This window comes from Chelonoidis abingdonii, chromosome 4 (assembly GCF_003597395.2).
Source record: "Chelonoidis abingdonii isolate Lonesome George chromosome 4, CheloAbing_2.0, whole genome shotgun sequence".
NCBI classification, from domain to species: domain Eukaryota; kingdom Metazoa; phylum Chordata; order Testudines; family Testudinidae; genus Chelonoidis; species Chelonoidis abingdonii.
In genome coordinates, this window is record NC_133772.1 from 35,331,565 (window position 1) to 35,350,949 (window position 19,385).

At 50.7% G+C, this 19,385-nt stretch overlaps 1 protein-coding gene across 1 annotated transcript in view; it reads left to right on the forward strand.

The window, feature by feature from the left end:
- The window catches only part of SYT12 (synaptotagmin 12), a 68,081-nt gene extending 49,440 nt beyond the window's left edge, over positions 1-18,641 (forward strand). The window contains exons 6-9 of the mRNA XM_032773116.2: positions 9,713-9,928; positions 11,445-11,565; positions 12,695-12,828; positions 18,105-18,641. Of these exons, the coding sequence (XP_032629007.1) occupies positions 9,713-9,928; positions 11,445-11,565; positions 12,695-12,828; positions 18,105-18,278 (645 nt within the window). The 3' untranslated portion in view covers positions 18,279-18,641. The remainder of the gene's footprint in view (positions 1-9,712; positions 9,929-11,444; positions 11,566-12,694; positions 12,829-18,104) is intronic.
- The last annotated feature ends 744 nt before the right edge of the window (positions 18,642-19,385 follow it).

A 19,385-nucleotide genomic window follows, 5' to 3' on the forward strand; every position in this document is an offset into this window, starting at 1 on the left:
ACTAGATGCTTTCTCAGTGCAGCCACTGCAATTAGGGTGACCAGACAGCAAGTGTGAAAAATCGGGATGGGGGTGGGAGGTAATAGGAGCCTATATAAGAAAAAGACCCAAAAATCGGGACTGTCTCTATAAAATCGAGACATCTGGTCATCCTAACTGCAATGATCAGTTAGAAACAGCCTGTCCTATTGGGAATGAAGCCCTGTTTTCCTGCTGGTTAGCAGATTGGTCATTAATTGCTGTGATTCCTGCATCAGTGGCAGTGCAGAGCACTCCAGACTCAACAGCAGGGAAGAGGGAAGAACTTTTCTGTTCAGTTGCTGGATGAACTCCTTTCAGCTAAGTTTGGGTGCAGAATCCGATCTGAGCCCAACCTTCCGCAATCCTGGGGTGGCCAGGGTTAAGACCTGCTTCTGATCTTATTTACACTAGTGTAAATTCAGAGATGGTTTCATTGGACTCAGTGGAGTGTAAACCTAATGTGAGAGCAGAATCAGGCCTTTAGCACTGCAGATTGGCCCACTACAGAGAGAGAGAGAAGTTGCAACGTTCTGAGCGGGCACTGATCCAGGTGTGAACATCCCCAAAGCTGGGGGCAGGGAGGTGACACCCTGTGAACTCGGTCAAGCCCAGCTCTAGTTTATAAGAGCTGTAGTGACCTCTGAATCAGGCATCTGCTGGAGGTAATACCATTCTGCCTCTCCGGCCATCAACTCCTCAAGGCTATTAGCAATTTGGAGACTATTACTGCTTCAGCAGCTGGCTTGTGAGTGAGTCAGCGCAGAGTCTGGGGAGTAAATGTGCAGAGAGCACTCCAGGCAGCACACAGCCCAGTGCATTATCTGGAAGGGAATAGGCAATTGTATGGATTTTACCAGAGGTGGATTTACAATGAAACACACAGGGCCCGCCAACTACAGGGCCCCCCAGTGCCGGGCAGCCCAGCACCGTCCAGCACCCCCTGCGGGTGGACTGCTGTGGGGGCAGAAGCTGTGGGAGAGAGCAGAGAGGGAGCCATTTAAGAGCCGTGCCGGAGGCGCAGGATGCGGTGCGTTCTCCCAGCCAGTGAGCCGGGCTCCTGCTGCTGGCTGGTGCTGGCGGCCCCCTGCGCCACAGCAGGTGGCCAGGTAAGGCAGGCAGGTGAGGGGCCGGCTGGGGGCGCTGTAGGGCAGGCATGTGTGCTTCCCTGGTGGGGCGTCCAGATGCCGGGCAGTGCAGGGGCAATCCCTGGCATGTGCTGCTGCTGGCGACCCCTGGAAAAAGGCCAGGAGAAGGGAGTGGCAGGCCAGGGGGTCTCAGCTCTCATGAGCTGCTGCTGCCACTGTTCCCTTTGGCAGTGAACAGGAGCAGCAGCGGGGCAGTGATCCAGGTAAGGTAACCCAGCAGCCATGACTGGGACTGCCCCAGGCCCAAGCCCGCCCCCCCGTCCACTGCCCCCTATAACACCCCTCAGCCCCCTGCCCTTACTCCTTCCCCCCCCCATGCACACATAGCCCCACCCCCCCACCTTGCCTGATCTGCACACCCCCATCCCCACCTGCACCCCTCACACCAAACAGAAGCTGCCCCAGGTAAGCACTCTACACCCCAACCCACTGCCTCAGCTGTGAGCCCCCTTGCACACCCTAACTCCTGGCCAGACCCTGCACCCCAACCCCCACCCCGCTCCTGCACCCTAACTCCCTCCCATACCCCAACCTTGAGCCCCTTCCCACATCCTAACTCTTGGCTAGATCCTGCACCCCAGCCCCCCATCCCCTCCTGCACCCTAACTCCCTCCCATACCTCATCCCTGAGCCCCCTCCCACATCCTGACTCCTGGCCAGACCCTGCACCCCAACCTCCACCCTGCTCCTGCACCCTGACTCCCTCCCACACCCCAACCCTGATCCCCCTCCCACATCCTAACTCCTGCACCCTCAACGTTTTTTCACAATTTTTTGTATAAAGCGCTCTTATCCAAAGTGCTTTACAATAGTTGGGTAACGTTACAAACAATATTTGGAAAGATCATTAAGTGGTGAGCTGAGACCCTTAGCAATTTTCAAGAGGTCTGTGAAAAATGTTAGACTACAAAACCAATCAAGGTACCGAACTTTGTTTTCATTTACTTCCTATTACTTATAATATAGGAGGAGGATGAAGAAAAAAAGAATGAAAAACGGGCAGGGGGAGATGAGAGAGAATGTTCTTTTTCTTGGCTGGGTCCCCAGGATGGGCCCCAAAAATGAAGCTGAGCATAGGGCCCCACTAACTCTAAATCCACCACTGGATTTTACCCAGCGGGCAGGTGTAAGTTCCGTGTAAACCTACCCTGCAGGGAGGGAAAGGAATTCTTTCAGGAGAGGCCAAGGGAGCATGTGGCAGGGAGTCAGAGTGCTCTCCGGATGTGCTGGCATGCAGGCTGCAGCTGGGGAGCCACCCCGTGGCACTGCAGATCTGAGGAGCAATATCCAGGCAGTCAGAAAATAAACAGCACAAGGAGAGACAGGAAACCCAGAGGCATCACCAGAGAAAGGCGTTGGAGAGGCTCTCAGGGACACATGCTTTCAGGGGCCAGATCCTCAGCTGATGGAAATAACCCACTGACTTCACCAGAGAGAGAGGCTGGCTTGCATCAGCTGAATTGCTGGCTGCTAGTTTGCTCCTTTTCTAATTACTTATTCTTTTCAGTTAAACGTGTGATATTAAAATCCATTAGCCAAGCAGATACTAAAGTGAGAGAATACAGCACTGGGTACAATTCACCTTCTCATGAGATAAATAACTCTATGCATCATCATAGATCTTCTGTTCTACAGCAGTTTTCTTCCAGAAGGATCCCAGACAGCCAACCCCAGGCATCCAGGATAGGGTGACCAGTCTGGTTTTTGACTGGAACACCTGGTCCAAAAGGGACCCTGGTGGCTCCAGTCAGCACCGCCAACCAGGCCATTTAAAGTCCAGTTGGCAGTGCTGCAGAAGTCAGGCAGGCTAGTCCCTACCTGTCCTGACTCCGTGCTGTGCTCCTGAAGTGGCCAGCAGGTTGCTGGCAGGTGGCTCTGTGCGCTGCCCCCACGCTGAGCACCGGCTCTGCATTCCCATTGGCCGGAAAGCATGGCCAATAGGAGCTTCGGTGGCGCCACCTGTGGGCAAGAGCAGCACGCAAAGCCTCCTGCTGCACCTCCGCCTAGGAGCTGGCTGCTTCCAGGGTGCAGCGCAGAGTCTGGACCGGCAGGAAGCCTGCCTTAGCCCCCACGCTGTGCTGCTGAGCGGAAGCAGCTAGAGGTAAGCCCGCACTCCCTGCACCAGCCCTGAGCCCCCTCAAACCTAGAACCTTCTCCTGTACCCTCATCCCCAGATCCACTCCAGATCCTGCACCCCCAGATGGAGCCCTCACCACCCTGCACCTCAACCTCCTGCCCCAGCACAGAGCCCCCTCCCACACCCTGAACCGCTCTACCCCATCCCCCAGCCTGTAACCCCCTCCTGCACCCCAAACCCCTCATCCCCAGACCCACTGCAGATCCTGCACCCCCCAGATGGAGCCCTCGCCACCCTACACCTCAACCTCCTGCCCCAGCACAGAGCCCCTCCCACACCCTGAACCCCTCTGTCCCATCCCCCAGCCTGTAGCCCCCTCCTGCACCCCAAACCCCTCATGCCTGGCCCCAGAACCTGCAACCCTATCAGGAGCCCTCACCCCTTCCTGCACCCCAACCCCCTGCCCCAGCCTGGAGCCCCCTCCCGCACCCTGAACTCCTAATTTCTAGCCCTCACCCCTCCCACACCCCAGTCCCCTGCCCCAGTCCAGTGAAAGTGAGTGAGGGTGGGGGAGAGCGAGCCACTGAGGGAAGGGGAATGTAGTGAGCAGGGGGCAGGGCCTTGGGGAAGGGGTGGGGCCTCAGGGAAGGGTTGAGGCTAGGGCGTTTGGTTTTATGCAATTAGAAAGTTGGCAACCCTGATTCAGGCATTTCTCTGCCTGCCACTGAAATGCGGCCACCTTTGGGCTGGAGGATGACAGGTGCTAAATAGTGCACAGCACTGCTACACAACAGGGAGCCAATCCTGCAAACTCTCACAAATGGTCTCCTAAGCCAACTCCCGTGAGTGAAGGACTATGGGCGGGGATAAGGGTGTGTAGGATCAGGCCTTGCTTTAGGACAGGAAGCAGAGAAAAGGAAGAAAATTAAAACGTCAAATCTCTTACCACCGAGCGCCTTCTGGAATGGCTTCCCCAGGTAGCTAGAGGAGTGGGGGGAACCCCACAAGTCAGGATCACGTCTCCTCCAGCCTGCAGCCCAGGGAATGGACATGGATGCAGGAAACACAGGCCAAGGTTCTGTTTTGTCAGGCAGGTTTCACTGGTGCTAGCCCAGTGCAGCAGCCTCGGGCGAACACAACATGCTGCCACATGCACAGTCAATTGGAGTCCATTGCTCAGTCCTAAGTGTCCCTGGGAGCATGGAGGAGGCAGAGGGAGCTCTTGCCACAGGAACCATTCTTCTGATTCCCTAGTAGCACTGAGAGTTTCCGAGGAGCCACCTCCGACCCTCTGCAGCTGGTAGGCTACCTATTATGGCACTTTGGAGGGAAGGGGCCTGTTTCTCCCCTCCCATTCCCCTGCACACTCTCTCCCTCCATTTATCCTCCCTCCTGCCCCTACATTCCCACGTTCCCTTGCACACGCACACATCCTACCTGGTTCTGAGCACCCACAACTCACACAGATTTCAGCGGAAGATACTCAGCACCTCACAAGATGATGTCCTGATAGGTCAGCGAACCCCTCTCCTCCACTCGGTTCTCTGGCTGGTCTGTTGCATGCTGTGGTGTCACATGGAGAGGGAACCAGCAATGGCGGGAGGGATCCAACAGACTCCTTCCCCCCGCAAATGCCCCACTACTTGGGAGGGGGTCACTTGTTAATACCACACCTGTTGGGGTTCTCTGACTGCCCTTCCTGGGGTTCCTTTAAGCCTTGGTGTCTCTCAGAGCTTCCCATAACACACACACACACACACGGAGGGAGGGAGAAGCGTGGTGCAGAGCCTGCCTGTGCTCCACACACTCTATCCCCCCTGCTTCATTTCAGGAGTTGTGTAACAGTGATTGCTCAGCAATCCCTAACCTTCTCTGCAGCAGCAGCTCTTCCCTGGAGTGCTTCCTTCAGCCCTATTTTGAAATTTCTGCACTAATGTGGGGACAGCTATTGCTATGGAACAGGCTTGTGATTTTGCTCTCGCCCTGTGGAATTACAATATGCTTATATATGAGGAATTTAGGGATAACCTAGTGCTCATTAATGCAACAAACTCACCGCAGCCCCATGTCACAGGAGAAAAAAGCTATGTCCCAAGAGTCTCAGCCATCTCCTTTTTCCCATGATGCAGTGGTTCTCAACCAGGGGTTCTCATACCCTTGGGTGTACGCAGAGGTCTTACGGGGGGTACATCAGCTCATCTAGATATTTGTCTAGTTTTACAACAGGCTACATAAAAAGCACCAGTGAAGTCAGTACAAACTAAAATTTCATACAGTGAGTTGTTTATACTGCTCTACGTACCATACACTGAAATGTAAGTACAATGTTTATATTCCAGTTGACTTACTTTGTGATTCTATGGTAAAAATGAGAAAGTCAACAATTGTTCGGTAATAGTGTGCTGGGACACTGTTGTATTTTGATGTCTGATTTTGTAAGCAAGTTGTTTTTAAGTGAGGTGACACTTGGGGGTTCGCAGGACAAATCTGAAAGGTGTAGAGTGGTCTGGAAAGGTTGGGAGCCACTTCCCTAATGTACCTTGATTTGCTTATTTAGCTGCCTTATAGGTCCAGTTCAATTTCCCCGTAGAGTCATAGAAAGGTAGGGCTGGAAGGGGTCTCGAGAGATCATCTAGTCCAGCCCCCAGCACTGAGGATGGACCAAGTAAACCTGGACCATCCCTGACAGGTGTTTATCTAACCTGTTCTTAAAAATTTCCAAAGATGAGGACTCCACAAGCTCCCTCACTAACCTGTTCCAGTACATAACCATCCTTATAGTTAGAAAGCTTTTCCTAATATCTAACCTAAATCTCCCTTGCTGCATTAAGCCCATTGCTTCTTGTCCTACCTTCAGCGAACATGGACAACAATTGATCACCAGTCTCTTTACAACAGGCCTCAATGTATTTGAAGACATGTCAGGTTTCCCCTTCAGCCTTTCTTTTCTCAGGGCTGCATGCTCAGTTTTTTTAACCTTTCCTCATAGATCACATTTTCTAACTCTTTTATCATTTTTGTTGCTCTCTTCTGGATCCTTTCCAGTTTGTTCACATCTTTCTCAAAGTGTAGAACCCAAAACTGGACATGGTACTCCAGCTGAGGTCCCCCCAGTGCTGAGTAGAGCAGGGCAATTACCTCCCATGTCTTACATACAACACCCCTGTTAATACACCCCAAAATATTAGTCTTTTTTGCAATTGCATCACATTGACTCATAATCAATTTGTGAGCCACTTTATAGCCCTGAGATCGTTTTCTGCAGGCCTGTCACGTGGCTAGTTATTCCCCATTTTGTACTTGTGCGTTTGAGTTTCCTTCCTAAGTGTAGTACTTTGCACTTGTCTTTATTGACTTTCATCTTGTTGATTTCAGACCAATTCTCCAGTCCTGCCCTCTGAAGTGCTAGCAACCCTTTCCTCATCCTGGCGTCATCTGCACATTTTATAAGCATGCTCTTCACTCCATTGTCCAAGTCATTAATGAAAACATTGAATAGTACTGGCTCCAGAATAGATATCACCTACTCGAGATACATCTTCCCAGTTTGACTGCAAACCATTGATAACTATTCTTTGAGTATGGTTTTCCAACCAGCCGTGCACCCACTTTATAGTAATTTCATCTAGACCACATTTCTCCAGATAAATTGTCTGTGGCTTTCTCCCTATCCACTAGGCCAGTCACCCATCAAAGAAGGAAACTAGGTGAGTTTGGCATGATTTATTCTTGACAAATCCATGTTGGTTATTACTTATCACCCTAGTATTCTCTAGGTGCTTACAAATTGACTCTTTAATCATTTGTTCCAGTATCTTTCCAAGTAACAAAGTTCAACTGGCTGGTCTATAATTCCCTGAAACTTTTTCGTTCCCCCTTTTAAAGATAGGTGCTATGTTTGCCCTTCTCCAGTCCTCTAGGACTCCATCGATCCTCCATCTGGAGCAAGGAGCCATCCTTTAGGTGCAGTAACTTGCTTTAATTCTGCTCCTTACACAAGGACTTCCCTACTTTTGATAGCCCCTTTTATCGAAGCACTTTACGAACAGGAGCTATCTAAGGCCAGGTCTACACTGCGACTTTAAATAGGTTTAATGGCCGATATACCGATTTAACGCTGTATCCGTTCACACGACATCGTCATTAATATCGAGTTAAACGGCTCCTTAAATCGATTTCGGAAATCCTCCCAAACGAGAGGAGTAGCGCTAAATTCGATAGTGATAACTCGGATTAGGGTTCGTGTGGACGGAAATCGACGTTATTGGCCTCCGGGCGGCATCCCAGAGTGCAGCACTGACCGCTCTGGACAGCAATCTGAACTCGGATGCAGCGGGCAGGTAAACAGGAAAAGCCCCGCGAACTTTTGAATTACATTTCCTGCTTGTCCAGCGTGGAGCTCTGATCAGCACGGCTGGTGATGCAGTCTGAAATCAAAAAAGAGCTCCAGCATAGACCGTACGGGAGATACTAGGTCTGATCGCTGTATGGGGAGACAAATCTGTTGTATCCAGCTCCGTTACAGAACACGAAATGCCAAAGCGTTTGAATAAAAAACTCCAGGATACACAGCGCTGCGTGACAAGCGTAACGGGAAGCCAGAGACTCAAATGGACGCTCATGAAGGGAGGGAGGGGGTACTGAGGACTCCAGCTATCCCACAGTCCACAGCAGTCTCTGAAAATTATTTGCATTCTTGGCTGAGCTCCCAATGTCTGTAGGTTCAAACACAGTGTCTGGCGTGGTTCAGGGAACAGCTCCTCAGTTTATTTCCCCCCACCACCACGTGAAAAAAAAAAGGGAAAGATTGCTGTGCTATGGCGTTTGCTCAATGCACTCCGCGAAAAAGGCGCCAAAGGGTTGTCTGCTGCCTTCACAAAGGGAGGGGTGAGGCTGTACCCAGCACCACCCGGGGCAGTGTTTTCTGCCCCATCAGGCACTGTGCTCTCAACACGGAAGTGGGAACTATGGGATAGCTGAGGAACAGCTACCCACAGTGCACCGCTCCTGAAATCGATGGTAGCTTTGGACCATGGACGCAAACAATCGATTTCGGGATCCCACTGTGGACGCGCTAAACCGATTTTATTAGATCTGTTTTGTAATATCGGTTTAAGCTAATTCAAAATAATCGTGCAGTGTAGACGTACCCTTAGCCTCCTGGCTCCCTGTGAGGTAGAGCACAGATATGTCTGGTGTCACCAATAGCAGTGTAAGCACACGACTAGCACATTGGGTGGGCAGGGCCAGCTTTAGGCTGATTCGCCCGATTCCCGGGAATCGGGCCCTGCGCCTAAGAAGGCCCCGCGCCTTAGGCGCCTTTTTAATTTTTTTTACTTACCCCGGCTGCGGTCTGCTCCAGGGTCTTCTGTGGCCCCACTCCCCTGACCAAAGCGCTGGCAGGAGTGCGGCTGCCCCACAGCCCGCTCTCCCAGCTGGAGCTCCGGGCCCTTTAAATAGCCCCCAGAGCCCTGGGGTAGCGGGGGGCTTGGGGGCAGTTTAAAGGGCCGGGGCTCCAGCTGCCTCTGCTGCACCCCCTGCCCTGCCCGCACCGGCCCCGCCCCCCCCCACCTGCAGCCAGCCACTGCCGCACCCTCTGCCCTGTCTCCAGCCGACCCCTGCTGCATCCCCCTGCCTGAAGCCAGCCAGTCCCGCACTCTTCTGTCTCCAGCCAGCCCCGCACCCCTTGCCCTGCCTGCAGCCAGACCCTACCTCCAGTCAGCCCCTGCCCTGCCTCCAACCAGCCCCATGTCCACTGCTGCCCTGCAGTTTCGAGGGCTTCAATGAGGGGGGCAAGGAGCAGCTGGGACCCACACATGTGCACACCCCCAAGGAGTGGCGGGGACCCACACATGTGAAAGGACAGTCATCAATAATCAATCAACAGCATATATATGTACATAATATATAATTTTATTATTTATATAGTTATGGAAAGTAACTCACATATGGAAGAAATTAAAGGCTTTTTTTTTTTTACACTTTTTTTTTTAGTCATCCCTGCCAGGGCCCTGCCGAAAATGTTCGAACTGGGTCCCGCACTTCCTAAAGCCGGCCCTGTTGGGGGGGGAGGGGGGGATAGCTGTGAGGCTGGCAGAACAATCATCAGTGGACAGCCCTTTTGAAAACTTTGCCCTGATTTTCTACCAACAGAACCAAAGAGAACCTTGGTTCTTAAGTTCTTGTGTGGGCAGATCCTCCCACCCAGTAAACTGCATGAAGCTTTATCTGTCTCTACCCTGGAAGTACAAAGGGCTGCATCAGTCCTGGTGGGATTTGAACCTGTGGTTCTGACCGCTTAGAGATCTACTAAACTGCTAACTTACTGCCTTGGAAGGGAATCTTTTTCAGAGCTTTCCAGGTGGTCTCAGTGGCTCTTTAAAGGAAAACACCCTTTCCCAAGTAAATCCCCATAGTAGTATGTTCGTCTCCTGCAGCCGTAGTGTTGAACCTTTCTTTCTCTCAGCAGATTCAAAGGAGTGCCTTTTCCGTCTTCTTTGATGAGAAATTTTCCATCCCCTTGGACCCATCTGCTCTGGAGGAAAACAGCTTGAGATTTTCTGTCTTTGGCATTGATGAGGACGAGAGGAACATCAGCACCGGGGTAGCAGAGCTGAAGCTGTTGGACTTGGATCTGGCCAGCCGCCCATTCAATGCTTGGCTCTATCTGCAGGACATGAACAAGGTGAGCTCTCGTTGTCTGCATGATGGTGCAAGCTGGGCTCCCTGAAAAGGAGGTAGTGGGGCACGAAAGATAAGCACTGTATTTTCTGTACTTACTGGGTCAGCCACAGGCAGTGCTGGGTTTGATTACCTCCCCAGTGGGAGCTGTCCAGTGCATGAAGTGTGAGAGAATTTCATCTTTACTGCTGGGTTTGGAAACCAGAGCTGATGCTGAAGCACAAGATCTGGAGGCTCAGCAGGGGAAAACAGGATATGATGTCATTCCAGATCTGGTCATCCTGTGCAGTGGCATGGTAATGGCCAACATTTCCTGCTGTGGAGAGAGATGAAACCAGCCCCTTGCCCTCATAGTGCACCTTACCAATTGTGTACTGATCCACCTGGGAGGAGCAATTCCCTCTTCCTCCCTGCAGGCCATCAGCTGACACCCTGAAGCATGAGCATCCTTATCTCAGGTTGTAGAGCTCAAATTGTAATTCCTGGAGAGGAGCCAGAGCCAGCCAAACCTGAGGTCCAGACCCAAATTTTCCAAGTGTTCAGGTGTTTGGTTCTGGGGTTGGCTCAAGCCCAGCTCAATTCATTAAGAGTTCTTGACTTCTTAAAAGCAGTGAAAATATTTGTCTCATTGACCTCCAAAGGCTGAGGTGAAATAGTGTTTCCTTTTCTGCATCTAGATTCATTGGCAGATCCTCAGCTGGTGTGAGTCAGCCATTTACCCCAGTGAGAATCCAGCCCGCTGCCTTTTGGTTTAATAAATGTGACCCCTGTTTCTCCCAGTATGGGGCAAGGCAGAAAGAGAATAGGGGGAAGTGATCAGGGTTTCCCTCTGCTTTTGCCACCATCGATGACAGTTGGATGTCACACATGAAGATGACACCTATCTTTCTGAGGTACTTATGTGGCCTCCACACTGTATTATCTGAGCCGCTCATAACCTTCCCTGTAGTTATCCATGCCACACTCCTGTGAGGTAGAAAAGTGCTATTTTCCCCATCTGCAAGAATTGAGACAGAGAGACTAAGGCCTGGTCTACACTTAGAACTTAGGTCGACATAGCTAAGACTCTCAGGGAGGTGAAAAGTCCACTCCCTTGAGCACTAGCTCTGCCAGCCTAAGCCCCCAGTGTGGGTTGATAGAAGACTGCTTCTGTCAACCTAGCTCCCGTCGCTTGGGAGGTGAAGTGATTACAGCTTTTTCCCATTGTCACACACATCTACACTATGGGGCTACAGTGACACAGTCACCCCATAGCATGAGCAAACCCTCTGTCAATTGCCATGGTCACATAGGCAGTTTGTAGCAGAGCAGAGAATTGAGGTCTCCTGAGTTCCAGTGCTGGCCTCTAACCACTAGGTCAGCCTCTATAGGCTAGAGCTACCCTGCCTGGCTTCTGCCCTCGTTCAGGGAAAAACTTTCCCTGCCAGATAGCTATTTCTCCTGCCCCTCTTGTCTGTGAATGAGTCATTTCTGCCGACGTTTGCTGTTGAGTGACGGATGGTGCCTTACGTGTCCTGCAGGCAGTTGATTCGGTGGGAGAGATCCTGCTGTCTCTTAGTTACCTACCCACAGCGGAGAGGCTGACGGTCGTAGTGGTTAAAGCCAAAAACCTTGTGTGGACCAGCAGCAAAATAACAGCAGGTGAGTGTGAGGCCATGAAAGAGCAGCTCCGGCCAGAGGCCAGCTCTGTGCCGCTCCGCCCTGCCTGCAGCTTCCCCTGTTAGAACTGCTGCCCAGGGTGCATCTCTGCTGCATTAGTGCTTGAAGTGCTGCAGTGAGTCCAGGCGCTCCACACCTCTTAAATCAGCTGCAGCTCTGGGGAGCTCAGACGAGAAGCCCAGAACTTGAGCTCCAAAACCTCAGGCCTCTTGCACTTGAGCCAAGGGGATCATGTAGAGCTGCTAGCAATGGCAGTTGTTATTTACTGTTTGTAGCGTGATAGTCCCAAATAGAGACAGCGCCCCATTGTGCCAGGCACTGCACTTAATCTGTGTACTGCTCAGCCACTAGGAGGCAGCATCGCTCAGAGGCACAGTTTTTCTGTTGCCTCATTATAGTCACTGAGGGTCCCCTAGTTAAATGGGAAGGGCCTGTTTTGCCATGGGTGAATGGGGCATTTATTCAAGTCACCCGCAGGCATATTAACAGGTTATATTATTTATTATTGTGGTAGTGCCTAGTAGCCCCAGTCACGGACTAGGACCCCGCTGTGCTTGGTGCTGTACAACCACAGAGCAAATAGATGGTCCCTGTCCCAAAGAGCTAATGCAGAGGCAACACATGTGCGGGGGGGCATTATGTTCTCCCCGCCCCCCCCCCCCCCAAGGGAGGCAGGGTTTTGCAATGTCAGCGCTTTCCTAAACTTGGTTGCGGTTTCTCTGCGCTGGGGTGCAGTTCGGGATGTGGCTCGCTAGCTGCTGTGGGGCTGGCAGGAAACGGAGGGGCTATGGGGAGCAAAGGTGGGGGAGAGAGGGGCCTCTCAAAGGGTGTTGGAGAGAGGGGGAGAACAGGCCAAATGGACAGGAACATGTCCGTCTCTTCCTGCCCCCTCCCGTGCCCCTCAGTCACTCCTACCCCCTACCCTGCAGGGGCAATGCATGGACAAGTCATATGCCCTCCCATCACCAGTTACACATCATCTCTGAGCTACTGTGCGTATACCCCCTTCCCCTGAGGTGCAGTGTTCCCTGTGCTCACTCAGCGTTGTCTCTGCTTATGGGTGGAGAACAGTTGGCGAATGATGGTCCTTTGCTTCCCATTGTCCAAACAGATCCTTTCGTCAAAGTGTACTTGCTTCAGGACGGGAGGAAGATCAGCAAGAAGAAGACAGCTGTGAAGAGAGATGACACAAATCCGGTGTTTAACGAGGCCATGATTTTCTCAGTGCCCGCAATCGTCCTACAGGTGAGAACTTCCCAGTCAAGGGCAGACTGAAGAGTTGTAACTTTTTTTTAAGCCAGAAAACTTTACACCGTTCATGAGATCCACCCAAACCTGCCTCTTGGGTCTACCCAACAGGGTGCATTCAAGACTGCACCTTCCCTCCTCCCCCACATCAAGGAAATTACAGTACACCAGGGCCTGAGTATGTAACTAGAACTACAGATGGAACTGTAAATCTTCACTCATCCTTAGCCTGACATTTATATTTTTCTGAACTCTCCCGGAGCTTGACTGCTTCTTATATCAGGGAAGAGATTCGGGCAGTGAGTTCCCTGGTGCAAATCAGAGAGACATTAAAATTAAATCCTGCAGCTGAAACAGGAGGGCCGATGGCTGAGATCTAACCAGGATCACTGCCTGGCTTGAAAGCAGAGAGTAATTTCATTTAGCAAGTCAGAGGCTCTGGTGTTAGCAGCTAATAAACATGTCTGAAGGAGACACCTTCAAAGGACAGATAATAAGGAGGAAGTTTTCTTCAGTGGCATGGAAACAGGAAAGAGCCTATTAAGGGATGGTTGCCATAACAACGTCGCTGGGGCTTCTCCTGTTCCTCCCACCGTGAGGGTGATAGCGCTGAGATCAGCGAGAACTGGACAAGAGAAAGGAACTGAATGTGTCAATGATAATGGCTAGAGCAGCAGAGAGTGAAAGCTAGATCTGTAGCGTATAAATCTACAGGTACTGATGAAACACACTTGAGACTTTTCAAAGCAACCGGGAGAGGAAATCTCAGAAAATCCGCTTCAATAAGTGCAAGGACTCAGGAGACAGGAAAGGGGGATCAGTGGTTAGGGGGCTAGGCTGCAGCTCAGGAAACCCAGGTGCAGTTCCGTGCTCTGCTACAGACTTTCGGTGTGACCTTGGGCAAGTCACTTAGTCTCCCTGTGCCATCTCAGTACCCCATCTGTAAAATGGCGCTAATAGCACTTCCCACCACCCAGTGGTGCTGTAAGGATAAGTACATTAAAGACTGGGAGGTGTGGCGGTGATGAGGTACCTAAGAGAGACAGGTAGAGATGCAGTCCCTGATGGCTGGGAAGAAGCAAACATGGGACTGGAGCTCTGTGTAGGGAAGGGAATGCAGGAAATTGCCCTCTGCTTAGCCTGACGTCCATCCCGCGTAAACGATTCCAGCCTGTAACAAGGGAATTTGTGGTGGAACATTTGGGAGAGATGGGCTTTTTGAATGAAAGTCGGCCATGCCAAACAGATGGAATAGCTGGGTCTACAGCTTACTGGCTGCTGGAGCAAGAGCCAACAATTGTCTTCAATGGGCCACAGCTCTGGAGCAAAGGCAGCAGTTGGAAGCCTCAGCAGGCAAAGGGAATGTTGTCTCTCTGAGTGTCAGTAATGCAGTAGCACTCATGACACGTAAGGGAGCTGGATAAATACCAAGGCACGAATCAGAAATGTGTTGATTAGAACTGGTTGGAAATTTCCCACTAAAACTTTTTTTCAATGGAAAATGCTTTTTTCAACCAAAGTTGGAGTTTTCATGAAAAACTTACATTTTGATCCAAAGGATTCCTTTACTGACCCTTTTTTTCCCCACAGAAATTTCCGGAAAGTTTCATTTCAGTGGAGGAGGAACCCACTTGCTCCCACTTTTTCCTCCTCTTTTTTTCCCCAATGAGTAAAAGACTTAAAAAGGTGAAAGCAAGTTATTTTTCTTCCTACCAAAATATATGGTGTTTAAAATTTCACAACCAGGGGAAAATAAAAAGCAATTAACAGAAAGTTTCAAACAAAATGAAAGATGCTTGTTCTTCTGAAATGTTTGTATAATACACACCATCGTTTTCTGCCCCGCTCTGTCTAGTGCTGACGGACAGAGCACAACTTTGCACGGTAAGTAGGGATAGGCCCAAGCCATAAACCGTAGTTCCAGATCTAAACTGCTCCAGAACTCAAAATCCAGGCTGTTTCATTGAGACACATCTCTAACAACAAGGCTTTCAAAGAGGGGAACTGCTGGGGTCATTTCTAGGGCCCCTGTTAAAGTCAACAAAAGCTAAGGATGCTCAGCACCTCCCAGCAGGATCGGGCTCCTTGTGAATGAAAGTTTCTAGGCTGTATCCTGAAAGGTGCTGAGTTCCTGCTACCCTGTGTGACATCAGCCGGCGTGGTGCACTGTGAGCTGGTGCTCAGCTGCTCTCAGGGTTTGGCCTGGTTGAAAAGCAGTGGTAGCTCTAGAGGAGGATTTCTACGAAGAGGATTTTAATAGACAACCAGATCAGCATCAGTCTGGAGTAAACTGGCCCTCGTGGTGCTAACAGATATTATTCTGCTGGAATGCTCTTCCACCCAGCTACCTACAGGAACAGAACTGCACTGGCTTTGTGCTGGAGCTCCTTAAGTAGGAAGAAGTAGTGCTGGGCTTGTTTTTTCCATCTTGAGTTTAAGGGGTGGGTCATTTCTCCAAGCCCCTCTCAGCAAGGGACTCTGTGAGAAGACGCCTGTTGACTTCAGGGCCCCCGGGAGCAGGTCCCTTGTCTGTTCCCGGCAGCTGGCTGGGATGTGAGAGAATGTGCTATGGACTTGTCTCTGCAATTCATTTCTTCTTTATTTCAGAGTGGTAGCCGTGTTAGTCTGTATCAGCAAAAACAGTGAGGAGTCCTTGCGGCACCTTAGAGACTAACAAATTTCTGTTTTGGAAGCAGAGGCAGCTCTAAGCACCAGCAAAGCAAGCACCTACTTGGGGCAGCCCATTTGCAGGGGCGGCATGGGAGCTGAGAACCAACAGGGGGCTCTGGGAGCTGTAGTTCCTTGGTTAGCTCCCTGCCTATAGAGCTAGCCCTGGAGCAGAGAAAGAACTACATTTCCCAGCATTCCCTTGGCCACTACCAACTGGAAAGGAAGGAGAGGGACCTCATGCGGCAGCGTGCTGTGAGTGGAGAGTGATAGGGAGACCATATTTTAACGTTCAAAAAACAGGACACTCCCCCACCCTGCCACCATCCACTCTCTCTGACTGTCTCCCACAGAAACCCCAACCCATCTAACCTCCCCTGCTCTCTGTCCCCTGATCACCCCCTCCTGGGACCCCTCCCTCTAATTGCCCCCTGAGTACCCCATCCCCTATCTAAGCGCCGCTGCTCCTTGTCCCCTGACTACCCACTCCTGGGACCCCTGCCCCTTGGGACCCCACCCTCTATCTAAGCCTCCCTTCCACTTGTCCCCAACTGCCCTCTCCTGAGAACCCCCCCCAACTTCCCTCCAGGACACCACCCCCTACCTGTCCCCTGACAAACCCTTGGGACTCCCATGCCTATCCAACCGTTGCCTGTCCCCTGACTGCCCCCCCTGACCCATCTAACCCCCTCCTGCTCCCTGTCCCTTGACTGCCCCACCCCCCTGGAACTCCCTACCCCTTCTCCAACCCCCCAGCCCCCTTACCATGCCACTCAGACCTGTGTGTCTGGCTCCACGCAGCTCCAGACATGCTGCTGCATACATGCTTCCGTGCTCCCCCGCAGAGCCCACAGCCCGCCCCCTGACCAGGCACACACACATCCAGCACCTGCCTTCCAGATTTGAACACCTCAAAATTCAGGAGTGCTCAAGCTCAGTTTGGGCAGCTGTTACTTCATTTCTCCCAAATCAAATATACTGATCCACTGTAACTTGCTGTAGAAAAAGTAGGATAAAATTGAGCAAGAAATGCTTCCCGGTGGTTATTAGGATTGGAATTGCTATTTTCAACAGCCATTGCCTTTGTTTGTTTGTTTAAAAGGAAGACTGATATTGCATTGGCAAATTCCCTATCGAAAGAAAGAGTGGGACAAAAAAATAATAAAGGCACCTCAACTTTTCCCTATTTATGGAGGACAGTCTTATAATATGCATCCAAATATCTTCCAATCACATTAGCTGAAAATTGTTCCATTTTACTGCAGCTCTGTAACCATATGGGAACCAATCCTGTCTGTGTTTTGTGCACATCCAAAATTCCTGCTGAATGACCCGCCCTGGGAGCGAGTTACCAGTGACCCAGGGCTGCGGCAGAAGAAGGGTGCAGATGAGGGGGGAGGGAGAGCCCAGGGCTGGGGTGGCAGGAGGTGTGTGTGTGGGGCACTGGTGGTGTGGAAGGGGGGAGCCCAGGACTGGGGCGGCAGCGGTGTGGGGGGAGGGCACTGGTGTGGGGGGGAAGGGAGAAACCCAGTGCTGGGTCGGCAGGGGGTGGGGGAGGAGAACGAGGGGGGAGCCCAGGGCTGGGACGAGGGGCAGCCAAAAATTTTTTTTTTGCTTGGGACTGCAAAAAACCTAGAGCCGGCCCTGTTTGGAAGTAGTGTGGGACATAATGAAAAGCAGGGCTGGGTCGCTAAACTAACCAGAGTAATCTCCACTTTGCATGCAGGCTCACAGGGAGCCGGTTGCATTGCTCAGCTCATGTGAGAAAGGGGCTGCTGTGTACTCAGTGGAAATATTCCTTGGGCTGAGGTCTGAGTTACACTCTTCAGTGCTAATTATTCATAATGCTGACCCCTTGGGCAGTAACCAAAGCTACCCTATCTGCTAGTATTAACATGGGCTTTTACTCTGCAATGGGTCTGTGTATACATGGTTCCCAGTCCCTCAGCAGATCAGCTCCCCCTGTGTGTCCAGACTCAGATTTGCTGACCTGAGTGACAAAAATAAGGCTTATGGCTTTTTACACAGAGCCAGCACTGCCATGGGAGACTGACTATTCCACCTTGTGTCTGGTTGGCAGGATTATTTACTATATTCCAGAGACAAGGTGGGGGAGGTAATATCCTTTATTGGACCAACTTCTATTGGTGAGAGAGACAAGCTTTCGAGCCACACAGAGCTCTTCTCCAGGTCTGGGCTGAAGTGGGAAGTGAGTGTGAGTCTAATAGATGTCACAGACACGCTGTGCTAGCATAAGTTTCCCCAGCTTGTAGTCCCCTAGAATCCAATAGCCTTTTCTCAGAGTTTGGCCTCTTGAGTCTCATAAGAACCTACTCTCAGGAGATTTTGGATACTCTGTGCTTTCAAGGATACCTCAAGCACCACCTCACTCATGATACTTGACCCTTGCCTTTCACTGCCATCGGGCACCAAATTGTGCTTAGATTGCAGTAGTCTTTGTGGCAGAGACTCTGTTTTTGTTCTGTGTTTGTACAGCGCCTAGCACAATAGGTCCTGGTCTGTGACTGGGGCTCCGAGGCGCTCCCTCAATACAAATAAATAAATAATGCAATGGGACATTGGTAATGTTTCCTGTGCCCCTCCAGGATCTCTCTCTCCGGGTGACGGTGGCAGAGTGTTGCGAAGATGGGAGAGCGGAAAACATTGGCCATGTCATCATTGGCCCATCGGCCAGCGGCATGGGCATCACGCATTGGAACCAGATGTTGACCACCTTAAGGAAGCCGGTGTCCATGTGGCACCCAGTTCTACGAAACTAAGGGCAAAGTTACACTCTGCGAGTATCTTGCATGGTGCCTAGACGTCCCATAATCAAATATTCTTGGCAAATGGACAGCGGTACATGGAACATAAACTATTTTTCCAAACTTTCTTCACAAGTTCCATTTAGTAAGAAGGAGCAGCAGGGGAAGTCACTGAATCAGATCCTTGAGAAAGCTTCAGTGGACCAAAACCTGAGAGAAGAAGCAACTCAAGTGTGATTATGCACAGAAGTGGCTTCCAGGCAAACACTTCCTCCCTAGCACTTCCTTTCCAGTGACATCCACTTGGGAGTCCCATTATCCCTAATCGTCTGTGATTTTATTTTTCAGTGAACATTACACAATAGAGCGTGGTCTGTTCACTGAGGGTTAGGGGTAAATCTGTGATCTTGCACCCATGGTGGGCTTAGCCCTACAGATTTTCAAGACAGTCCCCGGGGGGAGTTTAGCCACATGAATTTTCATCTACTTGATGGCCAGGCTGGCATTTAACCACCGGGTGTTTTCAGTGCAGGGTCCAAAGAGAAATTTATGGTTTTAATACAGTGCTGCCCTGACAATAGTGCCCTCTCATGGAGGGGTCCTTTGGTTCCTCCTCTGGATGGCTCCCCACTACAAACTTGAGTTCAGGCACAGTGAGCAGCTCCATTAGTAGCAGGTGCTTATCTTCCCCATCCAACTACTGGACATTCTGAGCTAAACTGTGAACAGAGAGAATAAAGATGTTGGCATTTTTAATAAAGGAACAGCCTTTAAAAAAAGAAAAAGGTATTTTCCAAAGCATAATATGAACGTAAAGGAGAGTTCCTTTAGAAAGAACTCATGCTGCACTTTGCCATTTCAATGAACCCCCTCTTTTCCACAGCCCATTCTCTCAAAGGCTCGATTCTGCAGTCAGTTGAAGTTGAGGGCCCTCAGCATCTTGGATTTTGGGGACCTCCATGTTTGAGGTTGGCTGAAATTCTTCAAATTTCAATTAAAAATGTCATCAAAATCTGACTGGGAAAAAATGGGGATGGTGGTGGAATTTGATAACATATTTGATGACTCCTGTTTTTTTGACCAACTATGGAACAGGGTAAAATGTTTTGAATTTCAAATGCC